Consider the following 26,191-nt stretch of genomic DNA (forward strand, 5'->3'; position numbering starts at 1 on the left):
AAATATACAATCTAAATAATCAAGAGTATTTGCTCTAAACATGCTATCTAAAGACAAGTCCTCTTAAGGACTGATTGCTGTACCTCTGCCTCTCTCATAAAATCATTCATTCTAGGAGTTGCCACTGGTACAGAGGATATAACAACAAATCTGGTCATCTATAAAATGGGGACAATTCCTGTCTCACAGAACTGTTTAAGAATTAAACGAATTAGGGCTTCCCTGGTGGCAGAGTGGTTAACAATCTGTCTGCCAATGCAGCGGACATGGGTTCGAGCCCTGGTCCAGGAAGATCCCACATGCCTCGAAGCAACTAAGCACATGTGCCACAACTACTGAGCCTGCGCTCTAGAGCCCGTGAGCCACAACTACTGAGCCCATGTGCCACAACTACTGAGCCTGCGCCCTAGAGCAACGAGAAGCCACCGCAGTGAGAAGCCCGTGCACCACAACGAAGAGTAGCCCCCGCTCCCCAAAACGAGAAAGCCCACGCGCAGCAACGAAGACCCAACGCAGACAAAAATAAATAAATTTTTAAAAAAAGAATCAAACGAATTAATAGATAAAGCCCTTGGAACACGGGGACCTAAGCACTACATAAGCATTAGCTATTATTATATTTACGGTATTGCTATCCCAATGAGGTAAGAAAGGGTGGGAGAGAAGGAAATGATTCTGAGAAAAGTATTATACAAGAGCTAAAATGGAGGTGAGCAAACAATGCCGAGGCCCACAGTCCAGGCCGTAGGGTTAAGTCTTGTGGTCAGCGGCTTATGGCCAGAACTACCTGTTGGACAGGAGTCAGCGGTCCAGAGTTGGGCCCTGGTGTTCAGGAGGCAGCGCCCAGTCCTTGGGTCATTCACTTCCCTCTCTCGCGATAAAATTAAGGCCTGGAGGCCCAGGGTGGGAGAAGGGCCCGGACCGCCTTCTCCACCCTCCACATTTCCTCAGTTTGCGGAGCGCGGGACGGGCGGCCGACATAGCTTTGGCCTAACGGGGGTAAGTAGTGACTGGACTGCCGCTGGCTGTGCGAACTACGCTTCCCAGCATGCAATGGGTCAAGAGGGGCTTCCGGTCTCCCCCGGCGCCTCGCAGGTTCAGCTGGGAGTTTTCATTGACCTCCGAGCCACTCTGGCTCAGAGGAGCTCAGGTCCCCTCTAGGCCCCTCCCCTTTCTGAGGAGGGGTGACCTCGAGGAGTCCCGCGAGCTGCTTCCTTCTTCCCCTCTCATTGGTCCAGCCTAGCTGCCATTCCTGTGCGAGGAGGAGAACTGGTTACTGATTGGTGGATTCCGTTTGGCGCCAACTAGGAAAGGGAGGGCGGGGCATTGGCAGGCCCTAGTGAGCAGCTATTACCGCGAAAGGCCACCTCGGCAGCGACAGCCCGGGAGGGAGGTGAAGGTCGGCCTGGTTTTCAGCACTCCCGGGCTGGGCAAGAGAGTGAAAGAAGAGTGAAGAGAGTGTGAGACCGGGCCGTGGCCTCGCGGTCTAGCCGCTCCCCCTCCTAGACCTGCCCCGCTTGTTTGGATTTAATCTTCAGGTTGCCGGCGCCCGCCCGCCGGCCTCGCGGAGTGAGGGGAAGCGCTCGCGCCTGTGGCTGGCGCCTGCCGAGTCCGGACACCCGCCCGTCCTCTTCGCTTGCCTGCGGCAGCCGCGTCCCTGAACCGCGGGGTCGTGTTTGTGTTTGACCCGCGGGCGCCGGCAGTGGGGCGCGCGGCCGAGGCCAGTGCCGGCGGGGCGGGGCGGGCGCGGCAGAGGCGGAGGAAGAGGGAGCAGAATCCCTGGGAGGCAGGGCGCCGCCATGGAACTGGGCCCGGAGCCCCCGCACCGCCGCCGCCTGCTCTTCGCCTGCAGCCCCCCTCCCGCACCGCAGCCCGTCGTGAAGGCGCTGTTCAGCACGCCAGCCGCCGGGGGCCTGTCGCCTGTCACCAGCCTGACGGTCACCATGGACCAGCTGCAGGGACTGGGCAGGTGAGGAGGGACCGAAGAGCGGTGCCTCAGGCCGCTGGCCTCCCAGACGGCTTTCGGGTAGATCGGGCCGGGAAACTGGCCGGGAGAAGAGCGAGACCTGCCTGTCCGCCGCTTGGGGCGGCCCCACCGGCGGGGGCCCGCCATGTGCACCCGTCCCCCCCCCCAGGCCGAATGTTGGGCGGGAGAGGCCGTTCGGACCCTCTAGGGCCGCCCTCAGCCCCGAGCCGGGCCCGGTAGGGGGTGGGTCTGCCCCGACTCTCCACCTTCGCCACCCCTTTCGGATTGCCCTGTGCTCTTCTGTCCCTATTACAGGAAGCTCTTTGAAATCTCCCTCCACGCGGGAAGAGCAGGCCCTCCTAGGCGCTCACTTCCACCCTTTGCTGAGCCACCTCGTAGGAGCTTAGTATCCTGTGAGCTTTGTTTCCTTTTCAGCAAAGGGACGTGGCATTTTCTTTCCTGGCGTTTGCAAAATCGTCGCAATCCCTCGCCCCGTGCACCTTCCTGATGTCCACCCCGATGCTTTCCTAAGACCAGGTCTTTTTATTCAACTTTCCATGCCACAAATTTCCCTGCTGTTTTCCTTATTGCAAAAAATGCATCCCACCGTTTTTCTGGTGAAACTGCTTTCTCTTCAATCTTGGACGTCACATTTTCTAAATAAGCACATGTCTTTTCCAATCTCTGAAAAGCAGGAACTTGTCCTATTCACCCCTGCTCCTAGCTCAGTACCTAGAACACATGCTCTCATTTCAGGAAATACTCCAATAGTCTTCTTTGTCGTCCTGTCCTATAGTGTGACCCAGACCATGCTAACCCACTCTTTTCTCATCTCCTTTTATGCTCAAGTGCTAACTGGGTGTTCTGGGTGGCCAAGTGTTCTGTGGTGTGGTCTGAAAGTAATGATGGTTGATGGCAGCATGGCAACTTGCCATGTCATGGCCTGTCTCCTGTATGTAACCTTTTAATTATGTCCTAGAGCTATAGAGAGTGTTACTTTTCTTGGTTTCAGTGAGTATGAACAGCCCCTGGAGGTGAGGAATAGCTGTCTGCAGAGAATGGGCTCCTCCGAATCAACTGATTCAGGTATTCTTTTAGTCTTAAACATTTTTATCATGTGTCTGCCGTGTGGGAAGCAATACTTGGAATTTGCTGAAATGTGCGCTTTCACCTAGAAACTTAGTTTGGTGAGTTGAGATAGTAAACAGAAAAGTCCGGCATTGAGTTACAAACACCCTTAACAACAGTACAAAGGAGCCCCTGTGGCAGTTTATGAAGAGAAGAAACGTGTCAAGTGGCCACAGGGAGGTGGTTTGTGCTTGGTGTTGAAGATGAGTAATAGTGTGAAATTAACCATACCACTCTACATGGCATTCAGGAAATCTTATTGGTTAAAATGCTGAGTCACTTATTGGATATATAATGAAATTATTTCAGTGAGCCTGCTATGGAGAAACTGTGCCAGTGCATTTTATTGTAATCCATAAGTTCATGTTACTGCAAGGTATATTTGCACAGATGCTTTAGGTTAGGGAACTGCAAGAGCAAAAGTCTTAAAATGTAGGCTTCTTAAGAAACAGGGATAGGATTGTGGCAGTTTGGCAAGGGAGAATGTCAGGAGCAGTAACACCTAACTTCCTGTACGATTATTTAGACATCGTGGAGGAAAGGTGTGCGCTAGGCAGGCCCTGGTGGCTCTGGGCCATGCTGAGCAGTGTCTCCTCTATTCTGCTGCCGTTGGTGAGTTGAGCACCTCACTTTATGTTATTTTGTTGAAGGCAATAAATACTTGCCTTGCTTGTCAGAGAACATAATTGTATTTTCCAACCCGCTGAGTTGTGCATATGATCTGACAGGATATAAGATATTTGAAACCAAAACTATTCCAGAAAACAGGTACCTATTCTTTCCGTGGTTGGAACTCACAGAAAGTTAGCCTGGGTAACCTCTATCTGAATAACGAAGCAATCATGAGGTTTGGTTTAGGAACTTTTTTTTATTTTGATTGAAGTATAGTTGATTTACAATGTTGTGTTAGTTTCTGGTGTACAGCAAAGTGATTTAGTTATACATATATATAGTTCTTTTTCATTATAGGTTATTACAAGATATTGAATATATATCGTTCCCTGTGCTATACAGTAGGACCTTGGTGTTTATCTATTTTATATGTAGTAGTTTGTATCTGCTAATCCCAAACTCCTAATTTATCCCCTCCACCTCCTCCTTTCCCCCTTTGGTAACATAAATTTGTTTTCTACATCTGTGAGTCTGTTTCTGTTTTGTAAATAAGTCACGAGGTTTGGTTTAATTCACTCTCCTCAAATCCTGTTTTCCATGATGCTATTTGCAAGTAGGAAAGGATGAGTAGATATACTATGAAAATATTTAGACTTTTACAAAAGTTTTGGCAATCATGGAGACTCAACTTCAATTCTGTCAAAAGTCCAAGCCATGAGCCTTTGTTGATGGCCTTAAAGAAACAGTACTAGTAGTTTTATTTATTTATTTCAATGACAAAGTGGTGCATCATGTATTAAATCCTGAGAGGTGTTTTGTTTGTTTGTTTGAATTTCCCACAGGCTTCTGTCTGGATTCTCCTGGGCCCTTGGATAGTAAAGAAAAGTACGTATTCACTGCTTTTAAATATTTGTGTTTAGAAAAACTTTATTTATTTATTTTTTTGTGGTACGCGGGCCTCTCACTGTTGTGGCCTCTCCCGTTGCGGAGCACAGGCTCTGGACGCTCAGGCCCAGCGGCCATGGCTCACGGGCCCAACCACTCCGTGGCATGTGGGATCCTCCCGGACCGGGGCCCGAACCCGTGTCCCCTGCATCGGCAGGCAGCCTCTCAACCACTGTGCCACCAGAGAAGCCCTAGAACGTGTATATTTTAAGAGAAGACCTGGGCTTGCTTTTTTCACTAGAAGCCCAGCGGTGGAGATGTTTATGAGAACAGGACAGCTTCAGAAATCTATTTTTCCATCTTGCCTAAAATGGGAATGTTTGACTCTCCCCTCACCCCACCAAACTATAGGTTTGCATCTGCTAATATGTATACCTCTTTACTTGCTTTATTCTCATTATTTACTTTCTGATTTCATTACAGCCTTGAAAATCCCATGAGGAGAATAAATTCTCTGCCTGTAAGTTAGTTCCCTTGTTTATTTTGAGCCAATACCTATTATCTGCCCCTTAGCTACCAGTATAACCTTGATAGTAGACCTTAATTTATACAGACTGCTTTTCCTTACTTTGTTTCATAAACATTCAAAACACTCTACCTAAAGCAACTTCAATAATGCCTACCTCTTGAGGGCTTTTTCTTCCATCTCTAACTATTAGAGTTTTATCCAACCAGGAAGGGGGTTCTTTTTATGTAAGTGATGTTATTTTGGGGTTGATTTGGTACCTAAGTCCTTGCTGAGAGGGCTGTAGACGTTGTGAAGTTAGGTGTAAATCCATGTAGTGGGAACTTCTATCTTGTGTTCTCTCAAGGTGGAGCCCTAGGCACATTTACTGGTTACCCACTGCAGTGTATGAGGGGCTAGGTCTCCCGAACCCACCACCACCATATGTTTTTTCTTTTAGAACTGAGTTTCCATTGAATTTTCATTTATGTACCCTAATTCCTCTTTTCACTTTAATAGCAGAAGCTCTTGGGGTGTAGCCCAGCTCTGAAGAGGAGCCATTCTGATTCTCTTGACCATGATGTCTTTCAGCTAATTGACCAGGATGAGAACAAGGAAAACGTGAGTGTGGCGTTAATCTACTCACCTGGGGGCACAGGTCAAACCCACAAGTGTTCATGGCTTATGGAGAAGTAGCTGGGCTGGCTGCTTCCTGGGAGACTAAACCTTCACCAAAGTCATGATGGTCTTTGGAGTCAGAAAAACTTAGATTTGAATCCTACTGCTTGCTGGCTGTGACCTTGGCTTTTTTTTAGCCTTCTTTGTTTCTTTGTGAAATAGGAGTAACAGTCCCTTGTAGGATTATTGTGGGAATTAAATAAGGATAATGTAGATAAAGCATTTCAAATGGTTCCTGGCAGGTAGGAGTTGCTCAGAAGGTAGCTCTGAGTAGGAATTATATCCATGAACACTTTATCTGGAAGGGTCTGGCCAGGCCTTCCTTGCCTCTTTGTGCTGACCCTGGGATGAGTTAGAAGTTTAGGGAAATGCTTCTTGACAGTATTTGAAAGAACAGAGCCAACAAGTCCCAGGGGATCTCAGAGTAACTGAAATGGTAGCTTAGAAGGTGAGTTGGGGTGGTGCAGCCAAAAGTCCAAGAACGTCCTGGCCTGGCTTTTCTCACACCTGGCGGGGCCCCTTGCACAGAGTAGGCACCAAAAGAGTTCAGTGAATCAGCTCAGTTTTCCCAGTCTTCTTTCTCACTGTATTTCCATATCTATTTATTTCCATATCATACTTCTTATAATCTTCCAGACTTAATACTTCCAGAACCTACTGCTTCCATGAACTCTCCCAGTGATTCCTTTGGCAACTTGCAAGATGTCCTGAGGGAGATACAGAAATGAGTTCCTGCCTTGAGTGCTTAGAACACTACGTCTCCCTCTGTGTAGTACATTTAACCAAACAGTCTAATGCTATTGTACTCATGCCTGGTCTCTCTCCCCACAACCCCAGGTTGGCTTCTCCCAGGGTTGCCTGCTTAGAGCTTCATTCTGGAGGGGAAACAGCATAGGTTAAAGAGCTCTTGCTCTGGAGTTGTCCAGTCGGGTTATGAAGCCAGATCTTCGGCACATCACTTAACCTATGGGCCTAGTTTCCTCATCTCTAAAGTGGGGATGATCCGATGGATAAATGAGCTAATGCACTGAAAGCACTGTATGGGCATGTAAATACTCTGTGATGTTAGCTGTGCTTAACAAGTTCTTCAGTGGATATTTTAGGGTAGGGGAATTATTAGTGCTATTAAACTTTAAGTAAATGAAATCATACAGTATGTATTCTATCACTTCTGGCTTTCACTCAACATTATGTGAGATTCATCCAAGTGGTTGAATAAACCAGAACGGTTTTTGGTTTTTTTTTCTCGTTTTATTGAGAAATAATTGACATTTATCACTGTAAAGTTAAGGCATACAGTATGATGGCTTGATTTACATGTATTGTGAAATGATTACCACAGTAGGTTCAACTAACATCCATCTTCTCATATAGATACAATAAAAGGAAAAGAAAGGAAAAGGGGAAACTTTTCTCCTTGTGATGAGGACTCCTAGGATTTACTCTCTTATCATCCAGAAGTGTTAGCTATAGTCATTATGTTGTCGTTAGTTTTTTTCCCCATTGCTTTTAGTATGGAAAGCAGTAACTTTAAGTGTTTTCCACTTAATTATCTCCTATTGGTAGGAAGAAGATGGAAAATATAAAGCCCTCTTTTAAGTTTAGACTGAAAAGTTTTTATTCCTATTCAATTATATTGAAATGAAATTGCTTTCGATTTTAGAAAGTTTTTTTTTTTTGCGATACGCGGGCGTCTCACTGTTGTGGCTTCTCCCGTTGCGGAGCAACAGGCTCCGGACGCGCAGGCTCAGCGGCCATGGCTCACAGGCGCAGCCGCTCCGCGGCATGTGGGATCTTCCCGGCCCGGGGCATGAACCTGTGTCCCCCGCATCGGCAGGCAGACTCGCAACCACTGTGCCACCAGGGAAGCCCTAGAAAGTTTTTTTTTTTAATTGAAGTATAGTTGATAGACAGTTGTTGATTTAGTTTTTAACTTATAGTGTTTTGTGTACCTGGCAGATACTCATGTGTTTATTAGGAAATAAAGTGTTTGTGGTAAGAGAAAAAAGTGCTGTATTAGAAGTTAGCTTTTGACAGAATCTTTGAAATTCTTAATTACACAGATCCAGTATTGGAATTAGATCGGAAATGGGTTTGGAGGCAGGTGATCAATACCCACTCCCTTGCTTGTTTCCTGAAGCTATAGCTGAGACCCTAGAGCTGGTTTTCATAGACAGTGGATGATGTCTCAATTTATACCGTCTTGCAGGAAGCCTTTGAGTTTAAGAAGCCAGTAAGACCTGCATCTCGAGGTTGCCTGCATGCTCATGGACTGCAGGAGGGTAAAGATCTCTTCACACAGAGGCAGAACTCTGCCCCAGCTCGGATGGTACGTGCTCTGGCTTTCATAGTCCTGGGAGTTTTTGATGGGAAGAGATGAAAGCACCCTCTTTAACCTAGAGTTGAAGCAGTAGCTCTTGCTGTCTTTACCTTGACTTTGTTTTTTGAAACTAGACTCACATTTTTCGTGTTTCTGCTGTGTCTGGAGAGCAGACAGGCAGAAGCAGAAGTGAGAGGTGATATGTTTGAAATATTGGACTTGAGCAAGGAATATTTGACCTTGTCAATTATGGGAATTCTGCAGGCGTCCTGGGTCATTCTTCTGAATGTATGTATGGTGGGATTGTATGTCTTACTTCAAACTTGTCTTTTACGATGCGTCCTGAATGCTGAGAGGTACTTCCCAGAATGATTTTGTTTGAAGAGAGCACTTGTCTTCTTCCAAACTTGGTTTATTAAGAACTATTATGTATACCAGTGAACCCATTGCCTATCAGGCTACTTGACAGTATTTGGGGCCACTTGTCCCACAGTTATTTACTTGCCAGAGACTGTCATTACTTCCTAATTTCCTACTGATGATCTGACAGATAGCTATGGACTAGAGAGGCCCAGCTTGAGCAAAATGACCACATTTGGTTTCCAGGTTTTCCTGGGAACTTGCATCTGAAAATACAGCTTTCCAGTCTGGCTTAAGGTCTGAGGTTCAGGTTCAGCTAGTATGACTACTCTCTCTAGCATTTGCACAAAGCAATTTATGTTCTCCTGTCTTTAATCTTCATAAGCCTGTGAAGTACCTGGAATTATCCCACTTTACAGATTGGGAAAGTATGGTCAGGGAGGTTGGGTGATTTGCCAAAGGACACAGATAAATGAAGACCAGAATTAAACAGTCTGCTGATTCCCAAGTACACAGTAACCCTCTGAGAGCTGGGTATCCAAAACTAAATATCTCTAGTGTACACCTGAAGAACACAGCACCAGGGTTTCCTGTAATCACTTGGCCATCCCTAATTGTAGGTGCTGAGGGTACAAACTGAAAGAAAGCCAGTACTAAGCGCAATGGTTTGGCTTTTGATCATGTCAGAGGGTATTTCTTTCTTTCTTTCTTTTAAAAATATTTATTTATTCATTTGGCTGCATTGGGTCTTAGTTGAGGCATGTAGTATCTTTGTTGTGGCATGTGGGATCTTTTGTTGCGGTACATGGGGCTTCTCTCTAGTTGTGGCATGCGGGCTCAGTATTTGCAGCGCACAGACTCTCTAGTTGTGGCACGTGGGCTCTCTAGTTGTGGTAAACGGGCTCCAGAGTGTGCGAGCTCAGTAGTTGTAGCACGCGAGCTCTCTAGTTATGGCACGCGGGCTCTAGAGCGTACGGGGTTAGTTGCCCTGTGGCATGTGGGATCTTAGTTCCCGGACCAGGGATTGGGCCTGAGTCCCCTGCATTAGAAGGCGGATTCTTAACCACTGGACCACCAGGGAAGTCCCAGAGGGTAGTTCTTTTGTATCCTTGCTTTTAGTCTTTAAGCACCATCTATATTTCCTCATAATGGCTCCTTGGTGTAGGAATCATGGAGGAAGAATTAGGTCCTGTCCAGAGATTGTCATTTTCTATAGCATATCTGCACCTGGGAACGCCAGAAGCTGGGTTACAGAAATTGGTATTATACCATAGGGTGAGCCTTCAGTGGGTGCTGCCCCATGATAGAGTTACCTGCTCCTAGGCTCTGCTGGCTGAAAAACTGCCAGTGTGCCCAGGGTGTGCTCAGGTACACTTGTGGAGGATGAGAGGCAACCCAGAACTTGTTTTATATTGTGAAGCAAAGCTAGTGCCTGAACCAGAGTAGGCCAGCTGCAGAGAGGACCCCTAGGTGAGGTATCTACTCAGAAAACCAGAGGGCTGCTTGAGGATTAATGCATTCATACCCCAAAGAGATTCGTTGCTATGGGAGAGAAAAAAATCTATCTCTGAACTTTTTTCCTGGCTTTGGGAAGTGCCTGGAAAAGAAATAATTCATTATCATCAATGTTTTTATTAGCAGTGTTTATCTCTAGATGGTAGATTTTTGAGTGGTTTTTATAAATTTTCTATACTAAATATATATTCATTTTATAATGGGGGTTTTACCTGAAAAACAAGATAGTGTTGCTTAATGAGATATACTCTATATTTTGACTCCAGGAATGGTCTCTCTTAGGGAGAGTATAGTGGGGAGAAAAGCTTGGGCTTTGTGGTCAAACAGGTGAGCTGTGTGACCTTGGTAACCTCTCTTAAGCATTGGTTTCCTGATTCGTTAAATAAAAAGAACAGGATTAACTACCCTTAGTGTATTGTGAGGCTTAAATGGGATTATACATAAAAGGTTATATCCTAGTGTCTGGCACAAGTAATTCCTCAGTTAAAAGTGAGCAACTGTCATTTAAATTCCAGTTCCAAGTCTAGGATGGACTTTGTTGCGGCATGCGGGATCTTTCGTTGCAGCTCGCAGGCTTCTCTCTAGTTGCAGCACATGGGCTCCAGAGCACGTGGGCTCTGTAGTTGGCGACACGTGGGCTCTCTAGTTGTGGCGTTCTGGCTTAGTTGCCCCATGGCATGTGGGATCTTAGTTTCCCAACCAGGGATCGAACCTGTGTCCCCTGCATTGGAAGGTGGATTCTTAACCAGTGGACCACCAGAGAAGTCCCTAGGATGGACTTTCTAGAACTTTCTTGACTTTATATCCCTCTGTCAGAACTGGAGTTACAGAAGCATTCTCTAGTCCATTCTGTGGTTTCCATAGAGACTTGGTATCTTCTCACCCTTCCTCATTTTAGCAGATTATCACTTTGTCACAACCCCCATGCTGATCCCTGTTCACCAATTATGATCCTCAGAAAAAACAAACCTTGCCCTTCACAAGAGGCTAGCCCCAGATCTCACTGTAAGGTGAATTGCTCCTGGGGAGTGTTCTTTGTGAAGGCTACTTGGCCTGACTCTACTCAGAACTGTGTGTGGACATCAATTCATTTATAATCTTAGGTTTCATTTTCCTTTGATTAGAGCTGCTAAAACTTCTTACAAAAAATATAATATGTTTTCCTCATAAAAACTAGTGACCCATCCAAGGAAGTCAAAGCTAATTATTTATTAACAAGCCATGAATTCTGTCTTGTAGCTTTCCTCAAATGAAAGAGATGGCAGTGAACCAGGGCATTTCACTCCTTTTTTTATGCCCCACTCCCCTGTGACTGCCACTTTGTCTGATGAGGATGATGGCTTCATGGATCTTCTCGATGGAGAGAATCTGAAGGTACTATGTGTGTGTGTTTTCCCATCCATTTTACTGACTACCCTGGAGAGAAGTCATCTGAAAAGGAACAGTGATCCCCCAACTGGCGGATATTTTTATTCATTTGTTGGGAGTTTATTGAGACTCTGCTTCTAGCCTGATTAAATCCTATGGAGGAGTTCAAAAGAAGACACTGATGTGATTCTTCTTACCCTGAAGGAGCTGACCATCCATTTTTCTGGCAAGAGATATGAATCAGGAACAGTGGAAGAATAGCTGCCATGTGGCGTAAAGCTGAGGAGAACAGGGTGCCTCCTCACGGTCCCTCAGGGGCATACCTTTAGCTGTGCTCAGATAATGGGACTGTTAAGTGTTACTCTTTTCTGACCTTAAAATGTTGGGGACGGGGAAGGGGGTGAACATTAGAATGCTTCCTATCCAGGTCTTTCTGGTATTCTGCAGGAAGAATTCTAAAGCATTTAAATTAATGTTGTCTCTGCTGGACCTTTGTGACGCAGTTTTTCTTTGTTTAGAATGATGAAGAGACCCCGTCCTGCATGGCAAGCCTCTGGACAGCTCCCCTTGTCATGAGAAGAACTACAAACCTGGTAAGTCCCAGTGTGTCTAGAGAGAGCCACAGGAATCAAAATTGTTTCTTTTGAGATTCTGTGGTTGGGTCTATGGGCCTTTCCCTTGACTGGTCGCTAGTGTTTCCTGGTGTTAATGCACACTGTTTTTTCAAGTTTGTTTGGAGTTGTTTTTGTTTTTGTTTTTGTTCTCATTGGAGTGTGAGGAAGTCTGGGTAATATAAAATGCATGCAGTTCTTGTTTTTATAATTTCTAGTTCATCTCAACTGTTCTTGGTCAGTTAATGTCTTTTCTATACAACTCTGACCTCTCTATTAACTTCTTTAAGATCACTGGATAGTGCTGGAAAATATCTGCTAAACTGAATTTAAGAGACTCAGTTATTCTCAAACTCTGTCAGATTTGGTATCAGCTTAGATTTTAACTGACAGCTTCGTGGGTGAGCAGTTTGTGTCTGACAAGGAATTTGATCTCAGGCAGCAGGAATAGAAAGACTTCTGCTACAGGTACCATCTGTACCCACCCAGCCGATGGCTCTGTAGCAGATAGCGCTATCCTTCCTTAGGAGTGTTGACTGGAGAACCCTGGCCCAGAACAGAAAAAGGAGATGTTAGCCCTGCCCTGTTCTGATGGGGAAGGAGAGGACACACTGGACTACCGTATTGTTTTACTTTCCACAGCTGAGAGAATGTGGAGAGACTGGAGCACATTCAGAGAACACCCAGTAGAAGGAGGAGACTCAGACTGTGATAGATATTATGGACTGGTTGAATAAGTTGGGACAGAAAAGCTTCATTTGAAGAGGAATTAATTAGTCTTTTTTTTTTTGGCCTCACTGCACGGCTCGCAAGATCTTAGTTCCCCAACCAGGGATTGAAAGCACCGAATCCTAACCACTAGACTGCCAGGGAATTCCCTGAAAAAACCTTCTCAATCTGAAGCCTTTAGTCTGAAGACTGTTTACTTTTTTGTTGTTGTTTGTTTATTACTTTTTTATATCATTCTCATTTATTTACATTCCTTAGCATCAGCACACTTGGCAAACAACAGTAACTCACAAAATCTCTCTCTCTCTCTGTCTCTGTCTCTCTCTCTCTCTATCTACATATATATATATATATATATATATATATATTTTTTTTTTAAATACCCACCTATCTATATAGACTGTAGGCTTCTGTTTCCATCAGGGACACTTTCAAACAGTCAGACGCAAGGCTGTGCCTGTACAGGAACATATCCTCATTTATGCAAACACCTAGGGAAAGTGAGATAGTATCACAATACAAATACAGTTACACACCCTTAGGTATACATATAAATTGATAAGTATATGTGTGTGTATATATATATATATTTTTTGTGTGTGTGTGGTATGCGGGCCTCTCACTGTTGTGGCCTTTTCCGTCACGGAGCACAGGCTCCGGACGTGCAGGCTCAGCGGCCATGGCTCACAGGCCCAGCTGCTCTGCGTCATGTGGGATCTTCCCGGACCGGGGCACGAACCCGTGTCCCCTGCATCGGCAGGCGGACTCTCAACCACTGTGCCACCAGGGAAGCCCTGATAAGTATATTTTTAAGTATCAGTGTCCCTGAACTATAAATATGGAACAAATGAACTACAGTCTTGAAGCCACTTACACATTATAGTAGATTAATGTGCAAAGCTCTGAGGGAATAGGCTACCCCAGTACAAATGTTATGATGAAATTTACTAGGTCCTTTTGAAAGACAAAATTATATACAGTGTGAGAATGCTTAGGAAATGGCTATCAGTTTTATAAGTTGGATTTAAAAATCATGAATAGTATGTGTGGGCCCTTCACAGTGGGGGGTTTCCTTTCACAAACATAGTAGACTCACAATTGCCAGGGGCTGAGTTGGAACTGGGGTTTCTGCCCTTGAGGAGCTTACAGTTCCTCTGAGATCCTATTGAAAGCAGTAAGCCCTCTTCCCAAAAATGCTTCCAGCTCTCTTAGGTAAAAAACAACAACAAGACAAAACTGACCTTGCTTTTCTGAACAACATACTGTTAAAATAAACTTCAGAAAAATAAGGGGAAAATCCTTGGTCTCTAGGAGAGCCAGTGTGGGAGTGACACACTTGCTGGGTGACTATCAGGAACATTTCAAAGAAGAGGCAACACTGAAATTTTAGTATCAGCTTGAAAGGGAGTGGTTTACAGGGTATGAAAGGGCATTCAGCACAGAAGGAAAAGCCCTGCCAAGGAACACTGAGTTGTGAACGGGCTGAGATGAGTTTAGAGAGCTGAAGTCAGACTGTCTTTACCCCTAGTCAGGTGGGCTGCCCTCAGACTCTGAGAAATTAGTCTTTAAAAGATCAAGTACTGGGCTTCCCTGGTGGCGCAGTGGTTGAGAGTCCGCCTGCCGATGCAGGAGACGTGGGTTCGTGCCCCGGTCCGGGAAGATCCCACATGCTGCGGAGCAGCTGGGCCCGTGAGCCATGGCAGCTGAGCCTGCGCGTCCGGAGCCTGCGCTCCACAGCGGGAGAGGCCACAACAGTGAGAGGCCCGCGTACAGCTAAAAAAAAAAAAAAAGAGATCAAGTACTATAGCACATCTTCGTGTATTTCCTTTGGCTTTGTAAGTCTTGAGTTAAAATGCTCTGGTACAGGGATTCCCTGGTGGCGCAGTGGTTGAGAGTCCACCTGCCGATGCAGGGGACACGGGTTCGTGCCCTGGTCTGGGAAGATCCCACATGCCGCGGAGCGGCTGGGCCCATGAGCCATGGCAGCTGAGCCTGCGTGTCCGGAGCCTGTGCTCCGCAACGGGAGATGCCAAAACAGTGAGAGGCCTGCGTACCACAAAAAAAAAAAAAAAAAAAAAAAAAGCTTTGGTACAATCCAGAAAGAAAACAAACAAGTAGAGAGAAGGACTTTTGAACACAGTTTTGAAGGCACCCCTGCCCCCTGCAAACTTAGACTCAACTCTATTTTACCACCTTAACTGGCTCTGATTTATAGTATAATCCAGCTACCGCACACCCTTCTGGATTAAGGTGGGCTGTTAAAGCCTGTTCAAGCTGTTCCAGCAAAGTGCAAGTAATAAACTAGAAGGGAAGAGGAAGCCAAAAATGTGTCCCTGGCTGGAAGGTAACAGTTATTTGACGCTTAGGACCCTGTGCAGACAGTAGGCTTTTGAGGGCATGGATAGTCTTCCTCATTTCCATATAATGTCAGCTTTAGAACATGTTCATTGAACACCAGGGACTTGGTGTCTACAATGTGCCAGGGACTAGAAAAATGGACAGTGTCTGTTTCCTAATTTAGGATGGATCAATCTTAAACCATCCCAGGAAGTCCTTGATCTATTCTCTTTACCATTCAAGTGAGTGTATGTTAATGAAATACATTAAATGGGTCTCTTCCCCCCCCCCCCCCCACCAAGGGCAATCGTTGCAAGCTGTTTGACTCCCCTTCCACGTGTAGCTCCACCATCCCGTCAACGTTGAAAAGACCAGACCGATCGCAAGAGGAGTCCCCACGTGGAAATAGGAAGCGGAGGAAGAGCGTGGCTGGGGCCAGTCCCGAAGAGGCAGCTAGTCCAAAGAAGCCCCAGGAGGTTAGTTATGCAGGTTCTTTTTTGCTCAAGGACTGTGATATTGTATCTTTCAGTTCTAAAATGTCCATTTGATTCTTTTTCTTTGCTGAGACTTGCTGTTCTTGTTTCTCATTTGTTTCAATCATGTTCATAATTGCCTGTTGAAGCATTTTTATAATGGCTACTTTAAAATCCTTGTCAGGCAATTCCAACGTCTGTTTCTGGTGTGGCTTTCTGTTGATTATTGTTTCCTATTCAAGCTGAGATTTTCCTGGTTCTTGATATGACAAGTGATTTTTCAGTTATATCTATATTCTTTGGATATTATGAGGCTATGTAACTCTTCTGTTTTAGCAGTCAGACCTCTGGTACTGCAGGAAGGTGGGGATGGAAGTTCAGGTTCCCTTGATATGCCACCATGAGGTGGGGCAAGCCTCATGTTTGCTGGGCAGGATTGGGAGTTCAGGCTCCCTTCTAGGCATCCGCAGACACCATCCCAGTGGAGTAGAGATTGGGACACTTAAGTACAGCTGGGCAGGGGTGGAAGTCTAAGCTCCCTACTTGTTGGGCCATGGAGTAGGGCCATAAATTTTTTTCCTTGATGTTAGTTTTAATTTTTCTTGTGTCCTGTTCTATGTAGATATATAAATTTCCCACTACTTTAGGTTTGTCTCACAACTTTGATTGTAGTGTTTTTCATTGTCAATTAGTTCTAGGTATTTTAGTTCTTTTATTTCCTTGTGATGAGAACTCTTAGGATTTATTCTCAACAACTTTCATATATACCATACAGCAGGCTTAACTGTAGTCATCATGTTGTACATTACATCCCTGGTACTTATTTATATTATAACTGGAAGTTTGTACGTTTTGACCACCTTCATCCAATCCCCCTCCCCCACTGCCTGTCTCTGGTAACCACAAATCTGATCTCTTTTTCTATGAGTTTGGTTTTTGTTTTGGTGGTTGTGGTGATGGTTTGTATTGTGTTTTTTAAGTTTTTTCATTCCCCATATAAGTGATGTCATATAGTTATTTGTCTTTCTCTGTCTGACTTATTTCAGTTTCACTTGGCATAATGCCCTCAAGGTCCATCCATGTTGTCGCAAATGGCAGGATTGCCTTCTTTTTGTATGGCTGAGTAATAATCCATTGTGTGTGTGTGTGTGTGTGTGTGTGTGTGTGTATCACAACTTTGTTATCCATTCATCCGTCAATGAACACTTAGGTTATTTCCATTTCTTGAATATTATAAAGAATGCTGCTCTAAACATGGGGGTGCAGATATCTCTTTGACATAGTGTTTTCGTTTCCTTCTAATATATTCCCAGATGTGGAATTGTTGGCTCCTAGTTAGTTCTGTTTTTGATTTTTTTTTTTTTCTTTTTTGTCTGCTTGCTGCACTGCACGGCAGGTGGGCCGTTAGTTCCTTGACCAGGGATCAAACCCATGCCCCCTGCATTGGAAGCGCAGATTCTTAACCACTAGACCTCCAGGGAAGTCCCTATTTTCAATTTTTTTGAGGAACGTCCGTACTGTTTCCCATAGTGGCCATCCCACTTTACATTCCCACCAATATTGTACAAAGGTTCCCTTTTCTTCACATCCTTGCCAACACTTGTTTCTTGTTTTTGTTGTTGTTGTTGTTGTTTGTTTTTGGCATCACCATGGGGACTGCAGGATCTTAGTTCCCGACAAGGGATTGAACCCAGACCCCCAAAGTGAAAGTGTGGAGTCCTAACCACTGGACCACCAGGGAGTTCCCTTTATTTTTTTCATTTTTATTTATTTACTTATGGCTCCGTTGGGTCTTTGTTGATGCGCGCAGTCTTTCTCTAGTTGCGTCGAGTGGGGGCTACTCTTCATTGTGGTGCTCGGGCTTCTCATTGCGGTAACTTCTCTTGTTGCAGAGCACAGGCTCTAGGCCCACAGGCTTCAGGCTCTAGGCCCACAGGCTTCAGTAGTTGTGGCTCTCAGCCTCTAGAGCGCAGGCTTAGTAGTTGTGGCACATGGGCTTAGTTGCTCTGCGGCATGTGTGTTCTTCCCGGAGCAGGGTTCGAACCCATGTACCCTGCACTGGCAGGCGGATTCTTAACCACTGCACCACCAGGGAAGTCCCCATCTTTTCTTTTCGATGATAGCCATTCTTATAGTCATGAAGTGATATCTCATTGTACAACAGTTTGATTTTCATTTCCCTAAACGATTAGTGATATTGATCATCTTTTCATGTACCTGTTGACCATTTGTGTATCTTTAGGGAAATGTCTATTCAGGTCCTTTGCCTACTTTTTAAAACCAGATTATTTTAAAGTTGCAGACGTAGAGAATGGACTTGAGGACACGGGGAGGGGAAGGATAAGCTGGGATGTAGTGAGAGAGAAGCATTGACATATATACACTACCAAATGTAAAATAGCTAGTGGGAAGCAGCTGTATGGCCCAGGGAGATCAGCTCGGTGCTTTGTGATCGCCTGGAGGGGTGGGATAGGGAGGGTAGGAGGGAGATGCAAGAGGGAGGGGATATGGGGATATATGTATACCTATAGCTGATTCACTTCGTTGTACAGCAGAAACTAACACAACATTATAAAGCAATTACACTCCAATAAAGATGTTAAAAAAAAGATTGTTTTTTCGCTATTAAGTTGTATGGATTCCTTATATATTTTGGATATTAACCCCTTATCAGATAATATATTTTACAAATATTTTTTCCAATTCTATAGGTTGTCTTTGCATTTTGTTGATTTCTTTTAATGGGCAGAAGCTTTTTAGTTTGATGTAGTCTCAATTATTTTTTATTTTGTTGCTTGTGCCTTAGGGGTCAAATCTAAAAAAGTCATTGCCAAGACTCATGTCAAGGAGCTTTTTTCCTGTGTTTTCTTCTAGGAGTTTTATGGTTTCCTGTCTCACATTTAAGTCTTTAAGCCATTTCAAGTTATTTTTTGTGAGTAGTGTAAGATAGGGGTCTAATTTCATTCTTTCACATGTTTATATTCCGTTTTTCCAGCATGATTTATTATTGAGAAGACTGATCTTCTCTTCATTGAGCATTCTTGGCTCCCTTGTCAAATACTAGTTGATGGTATTTATACAATTTATTTTGTAAACATGCACTTTAACTTTTCTTGTGGACTTGCTGGGTCCTAGGCTAGGCATGTGTTTAGCTTTAGCAGACACTGCCATATAGCTTTCCAAAGTGGTTGTCCAGTCAGCCCTCCGTATCGGGGGGCTCCGCATCCATGGATTTAACCAACTTTGCAATGCATTCTTTTTTTTTTTTTTTTTTTTGCGGTATGCAGGCCTCTCACCGTTGCGGCCTCTCCCGTTGCGGAGCACAGGCCCCGGACGCGCAGGCCCAACGGCCGTGGCTCACGGTCCTAGCCGCTCCGCGGCATGTGGGATCTTCCCGGACCGGGGCACGAACCCGTGTCCCCTGCATCAGCAGGCGGACTCTCAACCACTGCGCCACCAGGGAAGCCCCTGCAATGCATTCTTACTGAGCACTAGCTGTACTACGTGTCATTTTATATGAGCATCCTTGGGTGTCCTGAAACCAATCTCACAGATACCGAGGGTTGGCTGTACTCAGAACAGTGTGTGAGAGTTCCAGTTCTTCCACATCCTTACCAGTAGTATCCGGTGTTGTTCATCTCTTTAACTTTAGCCATTCTGGTGAGTGTAGTATCTGATTTTAACTTGCATTTCCCTGATAGTTATTTTTCTTGGTCTTAGATTTTCTTCTCTATTACTCAGCCAAGTTTCTAGCCCATATTTCTATTGGGTTGTCTCTTATTTGTGGGAATGCTTTATATATTCAGAGATGAATCTTTTATTGAGATGGATGCATGTCTGCCCACTCTGGCTTGCCTGTTCTTACCTAATCTTGTTGTTTTGATGAACAGAATTTCTTGATTTTTTTTTTTAAACATGTTTTAATTTATCAGTCTTTTTATGTTTCGTGTTTTTTGTGTACTGCTTAAGAAATCCTGCGACTTCCCTGGTGGTCCAGTGGCTAGGACTCCACGTTCCCAATGCGGGGGGCCCAGGTTCGATCCTTGGTCAGGCAGCTAGATCCCACATGCCGCAGCCAAGAGTTTGCATGCCACAACTAAGACCTGGTGCAGCCAAATAAATAATATAAAATACACTAAGTGTATAAAAGAAATCCTTACTTCCCCACGATTAGCCCTTTTGATGTGTCCTTTGAAATATGAGTGCTTCCTTGCTACTAATGACAAAGTGTTCCAGGTTTATCTTGTACATTTCTTGTCCCAGCCTGGAGTCAATCAAAAAGCTCTGGTTTCTTTTAGTGGAAAATACAGTTGACCCTTGAACAACATGGGTTTGAACTGTAAGGTCCCCTTATACGCAGATTTTTTTCAATAAATACATACTGTGGTACTGCATGATCTGTGGTTGGTTGAATTCGGGGATGTGAGATGGTGGCCCTAAACCCCGTGTTGTTCAGGGGTCAGCTGTATTATTTAGAGAGCACACTGACCTAAGGGCTACTTACTGCAACCCTGGAGCTTCTCAGTGGGTAGAACTAAGAAATACTTTTTTTAGACTTAGCCCTAATTTTAATCCTTCTTTTTTTTTTTAAAAAAAAAAAAAAAGGAAGTTTCAGAGCAGTTCAGTTAGAATTGAATTCAGTTCAAATAACAGTATACCTAGTCAGTAACCCATATTCTTTTTTTCACTCTAGATTCAGTCAAATAAGAAAGGTATCTTTTTGCTAAATATGGATGTTAACATTTCACTCTCTTCTTCCTGACATATTCCAGGTGAATGTTTTCATAAGTTCTGTTCAGAAGCCTGGCCTCATTCTCCACCTTTGATTTGTTACAGATTCTACATCAGTCTTTATGCCTGGTATCTTCCCCAAAAGGGACCATTGAGAATATTTTGGATAATGACCCAAGGGACCTTATAGGAGACTTCTCCAAGGTAATTGCACGCAGAACTGCTCTGTGATGTAGGATTGGCAGGGGGTACCTAAAATGCCCCCCTCAGCCTTCCTCCCTCCCTGAAGTGGTTCCTGGGGTTCCCCCCACCCCACCCCACCCCGCCAAGGGGACGCAGTTTGAAGTTTGTTTTAAGATAAGGAAACACATTCATGATCAGGTGTATCTCAGTCTCTGTGGGACTATAGACCTTACTGATGCTGGTCAGAGGTTTCAAGTAGGGAGCCACCCACCAGCCGCCTTGACACCAACCCAAAGACCAGGCTCTCTGGGAACTGTGTTTGTGATTATAAAAGCAGTACTGCAGAAAAGTGTAAAGAAGCAGAAATAAACCTCTAGCCTCACTGTATATAAGTCTGTATATCAAAAGGTCCTCTTAGAATGTCCAGGATTGAGACTAAATTTCTCCATTGTCCAGAGGAGCATGGCCCTAGAGGGAAAATGCCCTCAGGGAGGTCCAGAGGATGGTCTGCTGATGGCCTCATACAGGTTGGCTGCCTTTGAGCTGTGGTGAAATGTGACACATTCCTGTATCAGTAGTAGCTTGTTTAGCCACATATGACTTGAAGGTCCCCAGACCAGTCTTTTATGTTTTAATGTAGCTAACATTTATGGAAACACTTATCATGTGTAAGGCAAAGATTCCAAAATGAGACACAGTTCCTTCCCTCAAAACACTTAACATATGGTCAGTAAGACATCATGCCACATAGACATGTACCACATGTATCACATGGTAGATTGAAGTAAACATCAGTGCAGTGAAAGCAGCAGACTAAGAAATAAAAGGGTTGGGCTTCCCTGGTGGCGCAGTGGTTGAGAGTCCGCCTGCCGATGCAGGGGACACGGGTTCGTGCCCCGGTCCGGGAAGATCCCACATGCCGCGGAGCGGCTGGGCCCGTGAGCCATGGCCGCTGATCCTGCACGTCCGGAGTCTCTGCTCCGCAATGGGAGAGGCCACAACAGGGAGAGGCCTGCGTACCACAAAAATAACTAACTAACTAACTAAATAAATAAATAAATAAGAAATAAAAGGGTTGTCTCAGTCTCAGCTAGGCGATTGGGGAAGGTTTGGATCTGGGCTAGATATTTCAACCAGGTGGGAGAAATAAGTGGATTAAAAATAGAAGACAACAGGGAGGGGGAAGGGTAAACTGGGACAAAGTGAGACAGTGGCATGGACTTATATATACTACCAAATGTAAAATAGATAGCTGGTGGGAAGCAGCTGCATAGCACAGGGAGATCAGCTTGGTGCTTTGTGACCACCTAGAGGGGTGGGATAGGGAGGGTGGGAGGGAGACGCAAGAGGGAGGGGATATGGGGATATATGTATACGTATAGCTGATTCACTTTGTTATACAGCAGAAATTAACACACCATTGTAAGGCAATTATACTCCAATAAAGATGTTAAAAAATAAATAAAATTTTTAAAAAATAGAAGACAGTTCTAGTCTGAAGGGAAGAGCAAGCCAAGACCTGGGTGTGGTATATCCTTGCTGGTAGAAGCTTGCACCTGAATTGAAGCTGTGGTTGGTTGTGTTTGTCATAATGACCCCACACATGGCCACGGGATTGGGTGAGCACTTGACTCGGCCAGTCCGCCCTAGTGAGTAATTACTGATGTGCCCGTCCTTCTCCCTCAAGGCTGGGCCCAGCCTCACTCATTCCACCTCCAATGTCTAGCACCATGCTGGACATAGCAGGTGCTCAGTAAACAGTGAAGTCATTCCTCTCTGTGTCCTTTATGTGCTGCACACAGTCTGGCTGCTGAGGTGAGGGTTCCTAACAAAAGTGGGAGAAAAAGGAAATCACCTGAGGTTTCTGTATTCAAGTCTGGCTTACTTGCTGGCTAACCTTGGACAAGGTACCTAGCTTTGACATATGGGAATGGGGATAATGTGCCTTATAGGTCTGTGTGAAAATTCAATGTCAGGATATTAATGAAGTGGCTAGACAAGTAACCAACATATTCTATTACATTAATGTTTGTTTGTTTTTTTTTCAAGCTGACTCTTACCAGGAAGGCAAGCAATATAAAAATGTTGCATTTTTAAGCTTTTGGATTTGCTAAGTATTTCTCTCTCTCTCTCTCTTTCTCTCTCTTTTTTTTTAAGTGTTACCTCTTTCATACAGTTGCTGGAAAGCATCAGGATTTAAAATACATCTCTCCAGAAATTGTAAGTCATCCTTTTGGAACCTGCCACACATGGAATCTACGTGTTCCTGGCAGCCAGAGTTGATTCTCCTTGGCTCTCTCTCCACAGATAGCGTCTGTTTTGAGTGGCAAGTTTGCCAACCTCATTAAAGAGTTTGTTATCATTGACTGCCGATACCCATATGAATATGAGGGAGGCCACATCAAGGTATGGATTCCTGAGGCTTGTGGGCGAGCCCTGCTGTTGTGGGAGGCATAGCAGGAGCCCTGGACAGCATCTGTGATTTTTTTTTTTAAAGGCGGAGGTGACACCTGGCTGCTCATTATAATGCTCACATGCTGGTTATAAGAATTGTAAAAAGAAGCAGTGGGCGTGAAAGGCATTTGACTCCTGGTGCACTGAAAGAATGTTCCCTGGTCTGCACTAATCTCTACCACACTGTACGGCAACTGCTTCCTGTTCTGTCCCTCACACCATCACCATCACCATCACCATCAGGGACATTTCTAAATGGTACCCACTGACTTCTAAGCCATGCCTGGACATGAAGCCATGAGGAGAAGCCAGTCTCTGGCAACATGTCCCAGTCTGTGCCAAGCCTAATGATACCTCTTACATTTATAGTTGCCTGGTTAGTTGGGTGTTGGAACATACTTTCCCAGGAAGAAAATAATTGGTTGTGCCCTTTTAATCTTTTAACTAATAATATAGTGTTGAAATACGGTAAGGAGGTACTTTAAATACAGTGTTAGTGTTTGCCACTGTCGTGGCCGTGAAAGTCCCGGGCATTCACAAATACCACTCATACAGTGCACACAGTCATAACAGAATTTGAGGTGCCCATTTGAAGACCAGTCTCGAAGAATCATTACTGCGAGTGTGAAACATGAGTCTCTTGGTGCCTTCACAGGGTGCAGTGAACTTGCACATGGAAGAGGAGGTTGAAGACTTCTTACTCAAGAAGCCCATCGTACCTACGGATGGCAAGCGTGTCATCGTGGTGTTCCACTGCGAGTTTTCTTCTGAGCGAGGCCCTCGCATGTGAGTGGGCTTCAGGGCATGGCCCCCATGGTGCTTTTGTGGGACCGCCTGTTGCACATCGAATGTCATTTCCATGCCTTAGCCTACACACATGGTGTGAAAATACCTAGTTTTGTAAAAGTATCAATTCACGTGTAACAGGTATTCTCTCAAATCCTTACCTGTTTTGCAGTCAGTTGATTTCATGAACAGCTTCCTGGAGTGTAGTTTATAGGCTGCCCTAACAGTTTCACAGTAGTCGTCGTGGAGGGCTTTCTGGCTTCCCCAGTCCAGCCTGTGACACAGGTGTTCCCTGTGCAACATCCCCCGAGGATCTGGCCTCTGCTTCATCACCCTCACTCCTGAGTTAGTCCTGGCTACTGCTGGGCATGGCCTACTGTCCAGCCTTCCTTTATACTGAATTAAACTCTGGCTCTTCCAGTTTCCCCCACTGTCCTTATTTCTACCTATGGGGCTACTGTTCTCAGGTGACATCCTTCAGGTACAGTGTGGTTGCTCCTTATGCAAATGCCAGAAGAGTGTCATATCCTCTCTGCAAAACTTGATGTGATGCTCTTGAACACTTGTCAAATCCACGTTTGCAAAGGAGTGGATTATGTTACCTTCACGTTATTGCCACGTTAGAGTTTAAAAGAAATGCCCCTGCCCCCCCATCCCCACCCCTTATTAATAAGAACTTCTGTTAGGGCTTTGGTGACTAAGGCCCTGTTATAATTTACTACAAAGATAAGTTTTATACCAAAATAAATGAAAGTATAATTACAATAAAATAACATCACTTCAGATTTAAAATAATACTCTGATGCTCTAACAACATCTTTCCACACTCTCACTAATGGTGACAGGACTGGTTCTGAAAATGTGGTCAGAAGTGAGTGGTGGTATTAAAAAGCTAGGGAGAGGGCCAAACAGCTGCCCATCTGTGCTAGTTCCCTTCAGAAAGGACTGCCAGCCTGGACTTGTCAGGGGCTATTGAGGCAATGAAGTTACAGCAGTGAGCAAACAGGACTGACCTGCCGCAGGGGAGGTCCCAGTGGAGAGACGGAAGATGGTTGTGACAAATGCTGAGCAAACAGGGACAGAGGTGGCAGGGAGCAGTGCAGCTTCACTAGGAGGTTCCAAGAGAGACTTTTCTCATGGGACTGGGTTCAAGTTCTTGTGCCACCTTTTTATTTGGAACCATTTCACACTCAGAAAGAGTGCATGCTTCCCCTGATTTCATCGACTGGTGATATTTTGCTGCATTTGCACACACATAACTACAGGAGTATACAGTACACTACACAATAGTCCATTTTAGTACAGGATGCAAGTAGGTGCCCTGAGACAGGAGCAAAGCTCAGAAGGAAGTAAGGGAGAGACACTGGTCGTGGAGGGTGGAGAATGCAGAGGGAAGCTGGGTGGGAAGCTGTCACTGAAGATTAGGTGCTGGTGGTGGCAGGGAAGATGCTGGGCAGAGATCAGTTGCTAGGGCTGTTTAACTTGAAAATTTGGGAAGAGACCATCTACCTGCCAATACGAGGCAGTGGCACTGGCTCTGAACACTATTCCTGAAGATAACAGGTGGCCAGGAAATCACAAGTCAACACTGATTGTTTCCAAGAATGAAGGTAAAGTTGGGGAGATGTGTGTAAAGAACACTGCTTTCACTGTGTAGAGCTAACCATGCTTTGGCTTTCCTTCCCCTTTATAGGTGCCGATATGTGAGAGAGAGAGATCGGCTTGGTAACGAGTACCCCAAACTCCATTACCCGGAGCTATATGTCCTGAAGGGCGGATATAAGGAGTTCTTCCTGAAATGCCAGGTAAGATGGACTCTCTGGAGGGCAGGGGCCGCCCCTGCACCCAGATGTCTGGTGGTCATGGGTGTTTCTTGCCAGGGGTCTGGGGATTTGCCCCGCACACAGAAGGGCCCTAGAACCTGCTGAGCAGAGTCTTGCAGCCCCCGGCAGGGAGGGTGCAGGAGTGTGCTTATGAAGCAGGTGTGCCCTGACTTCGTCCTGTCTTCCCGCCAGTCTCACTGCGAGCCCCCCAGTTACCGGCCCATGCACCATGAGGACTTTAAAGAAGACCTGAAGAAGTTCCGCACCAAGAGCCGGACCTGGGCCGGGGAAAAGAGCAAGAGAGAGATGTATAGCCGTCTGAAGAAGCTCTGAGGGTCTCAGTGCCAGACAGCAACAGCCTGAGCCTCCCTCCCTACCCCCCTCCCCTCTTTGCTACAGAGAAACTGGAGCAAAGGGGCCAGCCATGTGACATTTGGAGAGAAGGCCTGAGGCTTCCATGTCTTAAACCTACCTCCCACTCTCCCAGGGTTGGAGCCCAGAGCATCCTGCTGGCTCTTCTGTCCCTGTAAGTTGTCCTCCTTCTGCAACAGGACGGTCTGCCAAGGCTGTCACGTGCCACAGCACAGTTCCAAGCACCAAGTCAAGATGTTCTGACTCCTCATCCCCCACAGCTGGATGAGCCGCCTGGGCCTCGTTGGGCAATGGCCTTCTCTCCTGAGGGGGGAGGGGTAGGAGAGTCCGAGTGGAGAGAAGACTCACAAATGCT

At 45.3% G+C, this 26,191-nt stretch overlaps 1 protein-coding gene across 2 annotated transcripts; it reads left to right on the top strand.

The window, feature by feature from the left end:
• Positions 1–1,799: 1,799 nt before the first annotated feature.
• On the top strand, positions 1,800–25,814 carry CDC25A (cell division cycle 25A; the record flags this gene model as incomplete). 2 transcript variants are annotated; one of them, XM_082848625.1, is made up of 15 exons in its annotated part: positions 1,800–1,969; positions 2,979–3,052; positions 4,549–4,591; positions 5,075–5,111; positions 5,616–5,717; positions 7,984–8,103; positions 11,209–11,343; positions 11,856–11,930; positions 15,317–15,490; positions 20,324–20,422; positions 22,559–22,621; positions 22,709–22,807; positions 23,511–23,641; positions 25,335–25,446; positions 25,657–25,814. In XM_082848625.1, 15 exons carry the CDS (start codon positions 1,800–1,802, stop codon positions 25,795–25,797), a joined length of 1,575 nt encoding a protein of 524 aa, XP_082704751.1. In that variant the 3' UTR covers positions 25,798–25,814. The 2 variants fall into 2 exon arrangements, with proteins under 2 accessions (XP_082704751.1, XP_082704752.1); XM_082848626.1 differs by lacking the exon at positions 7,984–8,103.
• Between the last annotated feature and the right edge of the window lie 377 nt (positions 25,815–26,191).

Source organism: Leucopleurus acutus (assembly GCF_964270905.1).
Source record: "Leucopleurus acutus genome assembly, chromosome: 10".
NCBI lineage: Eukaryota > Metazoa > Chordata > Mammalia > Artiodactyla > Delphinidae > Leucopleurus > Leucopleurus acutus.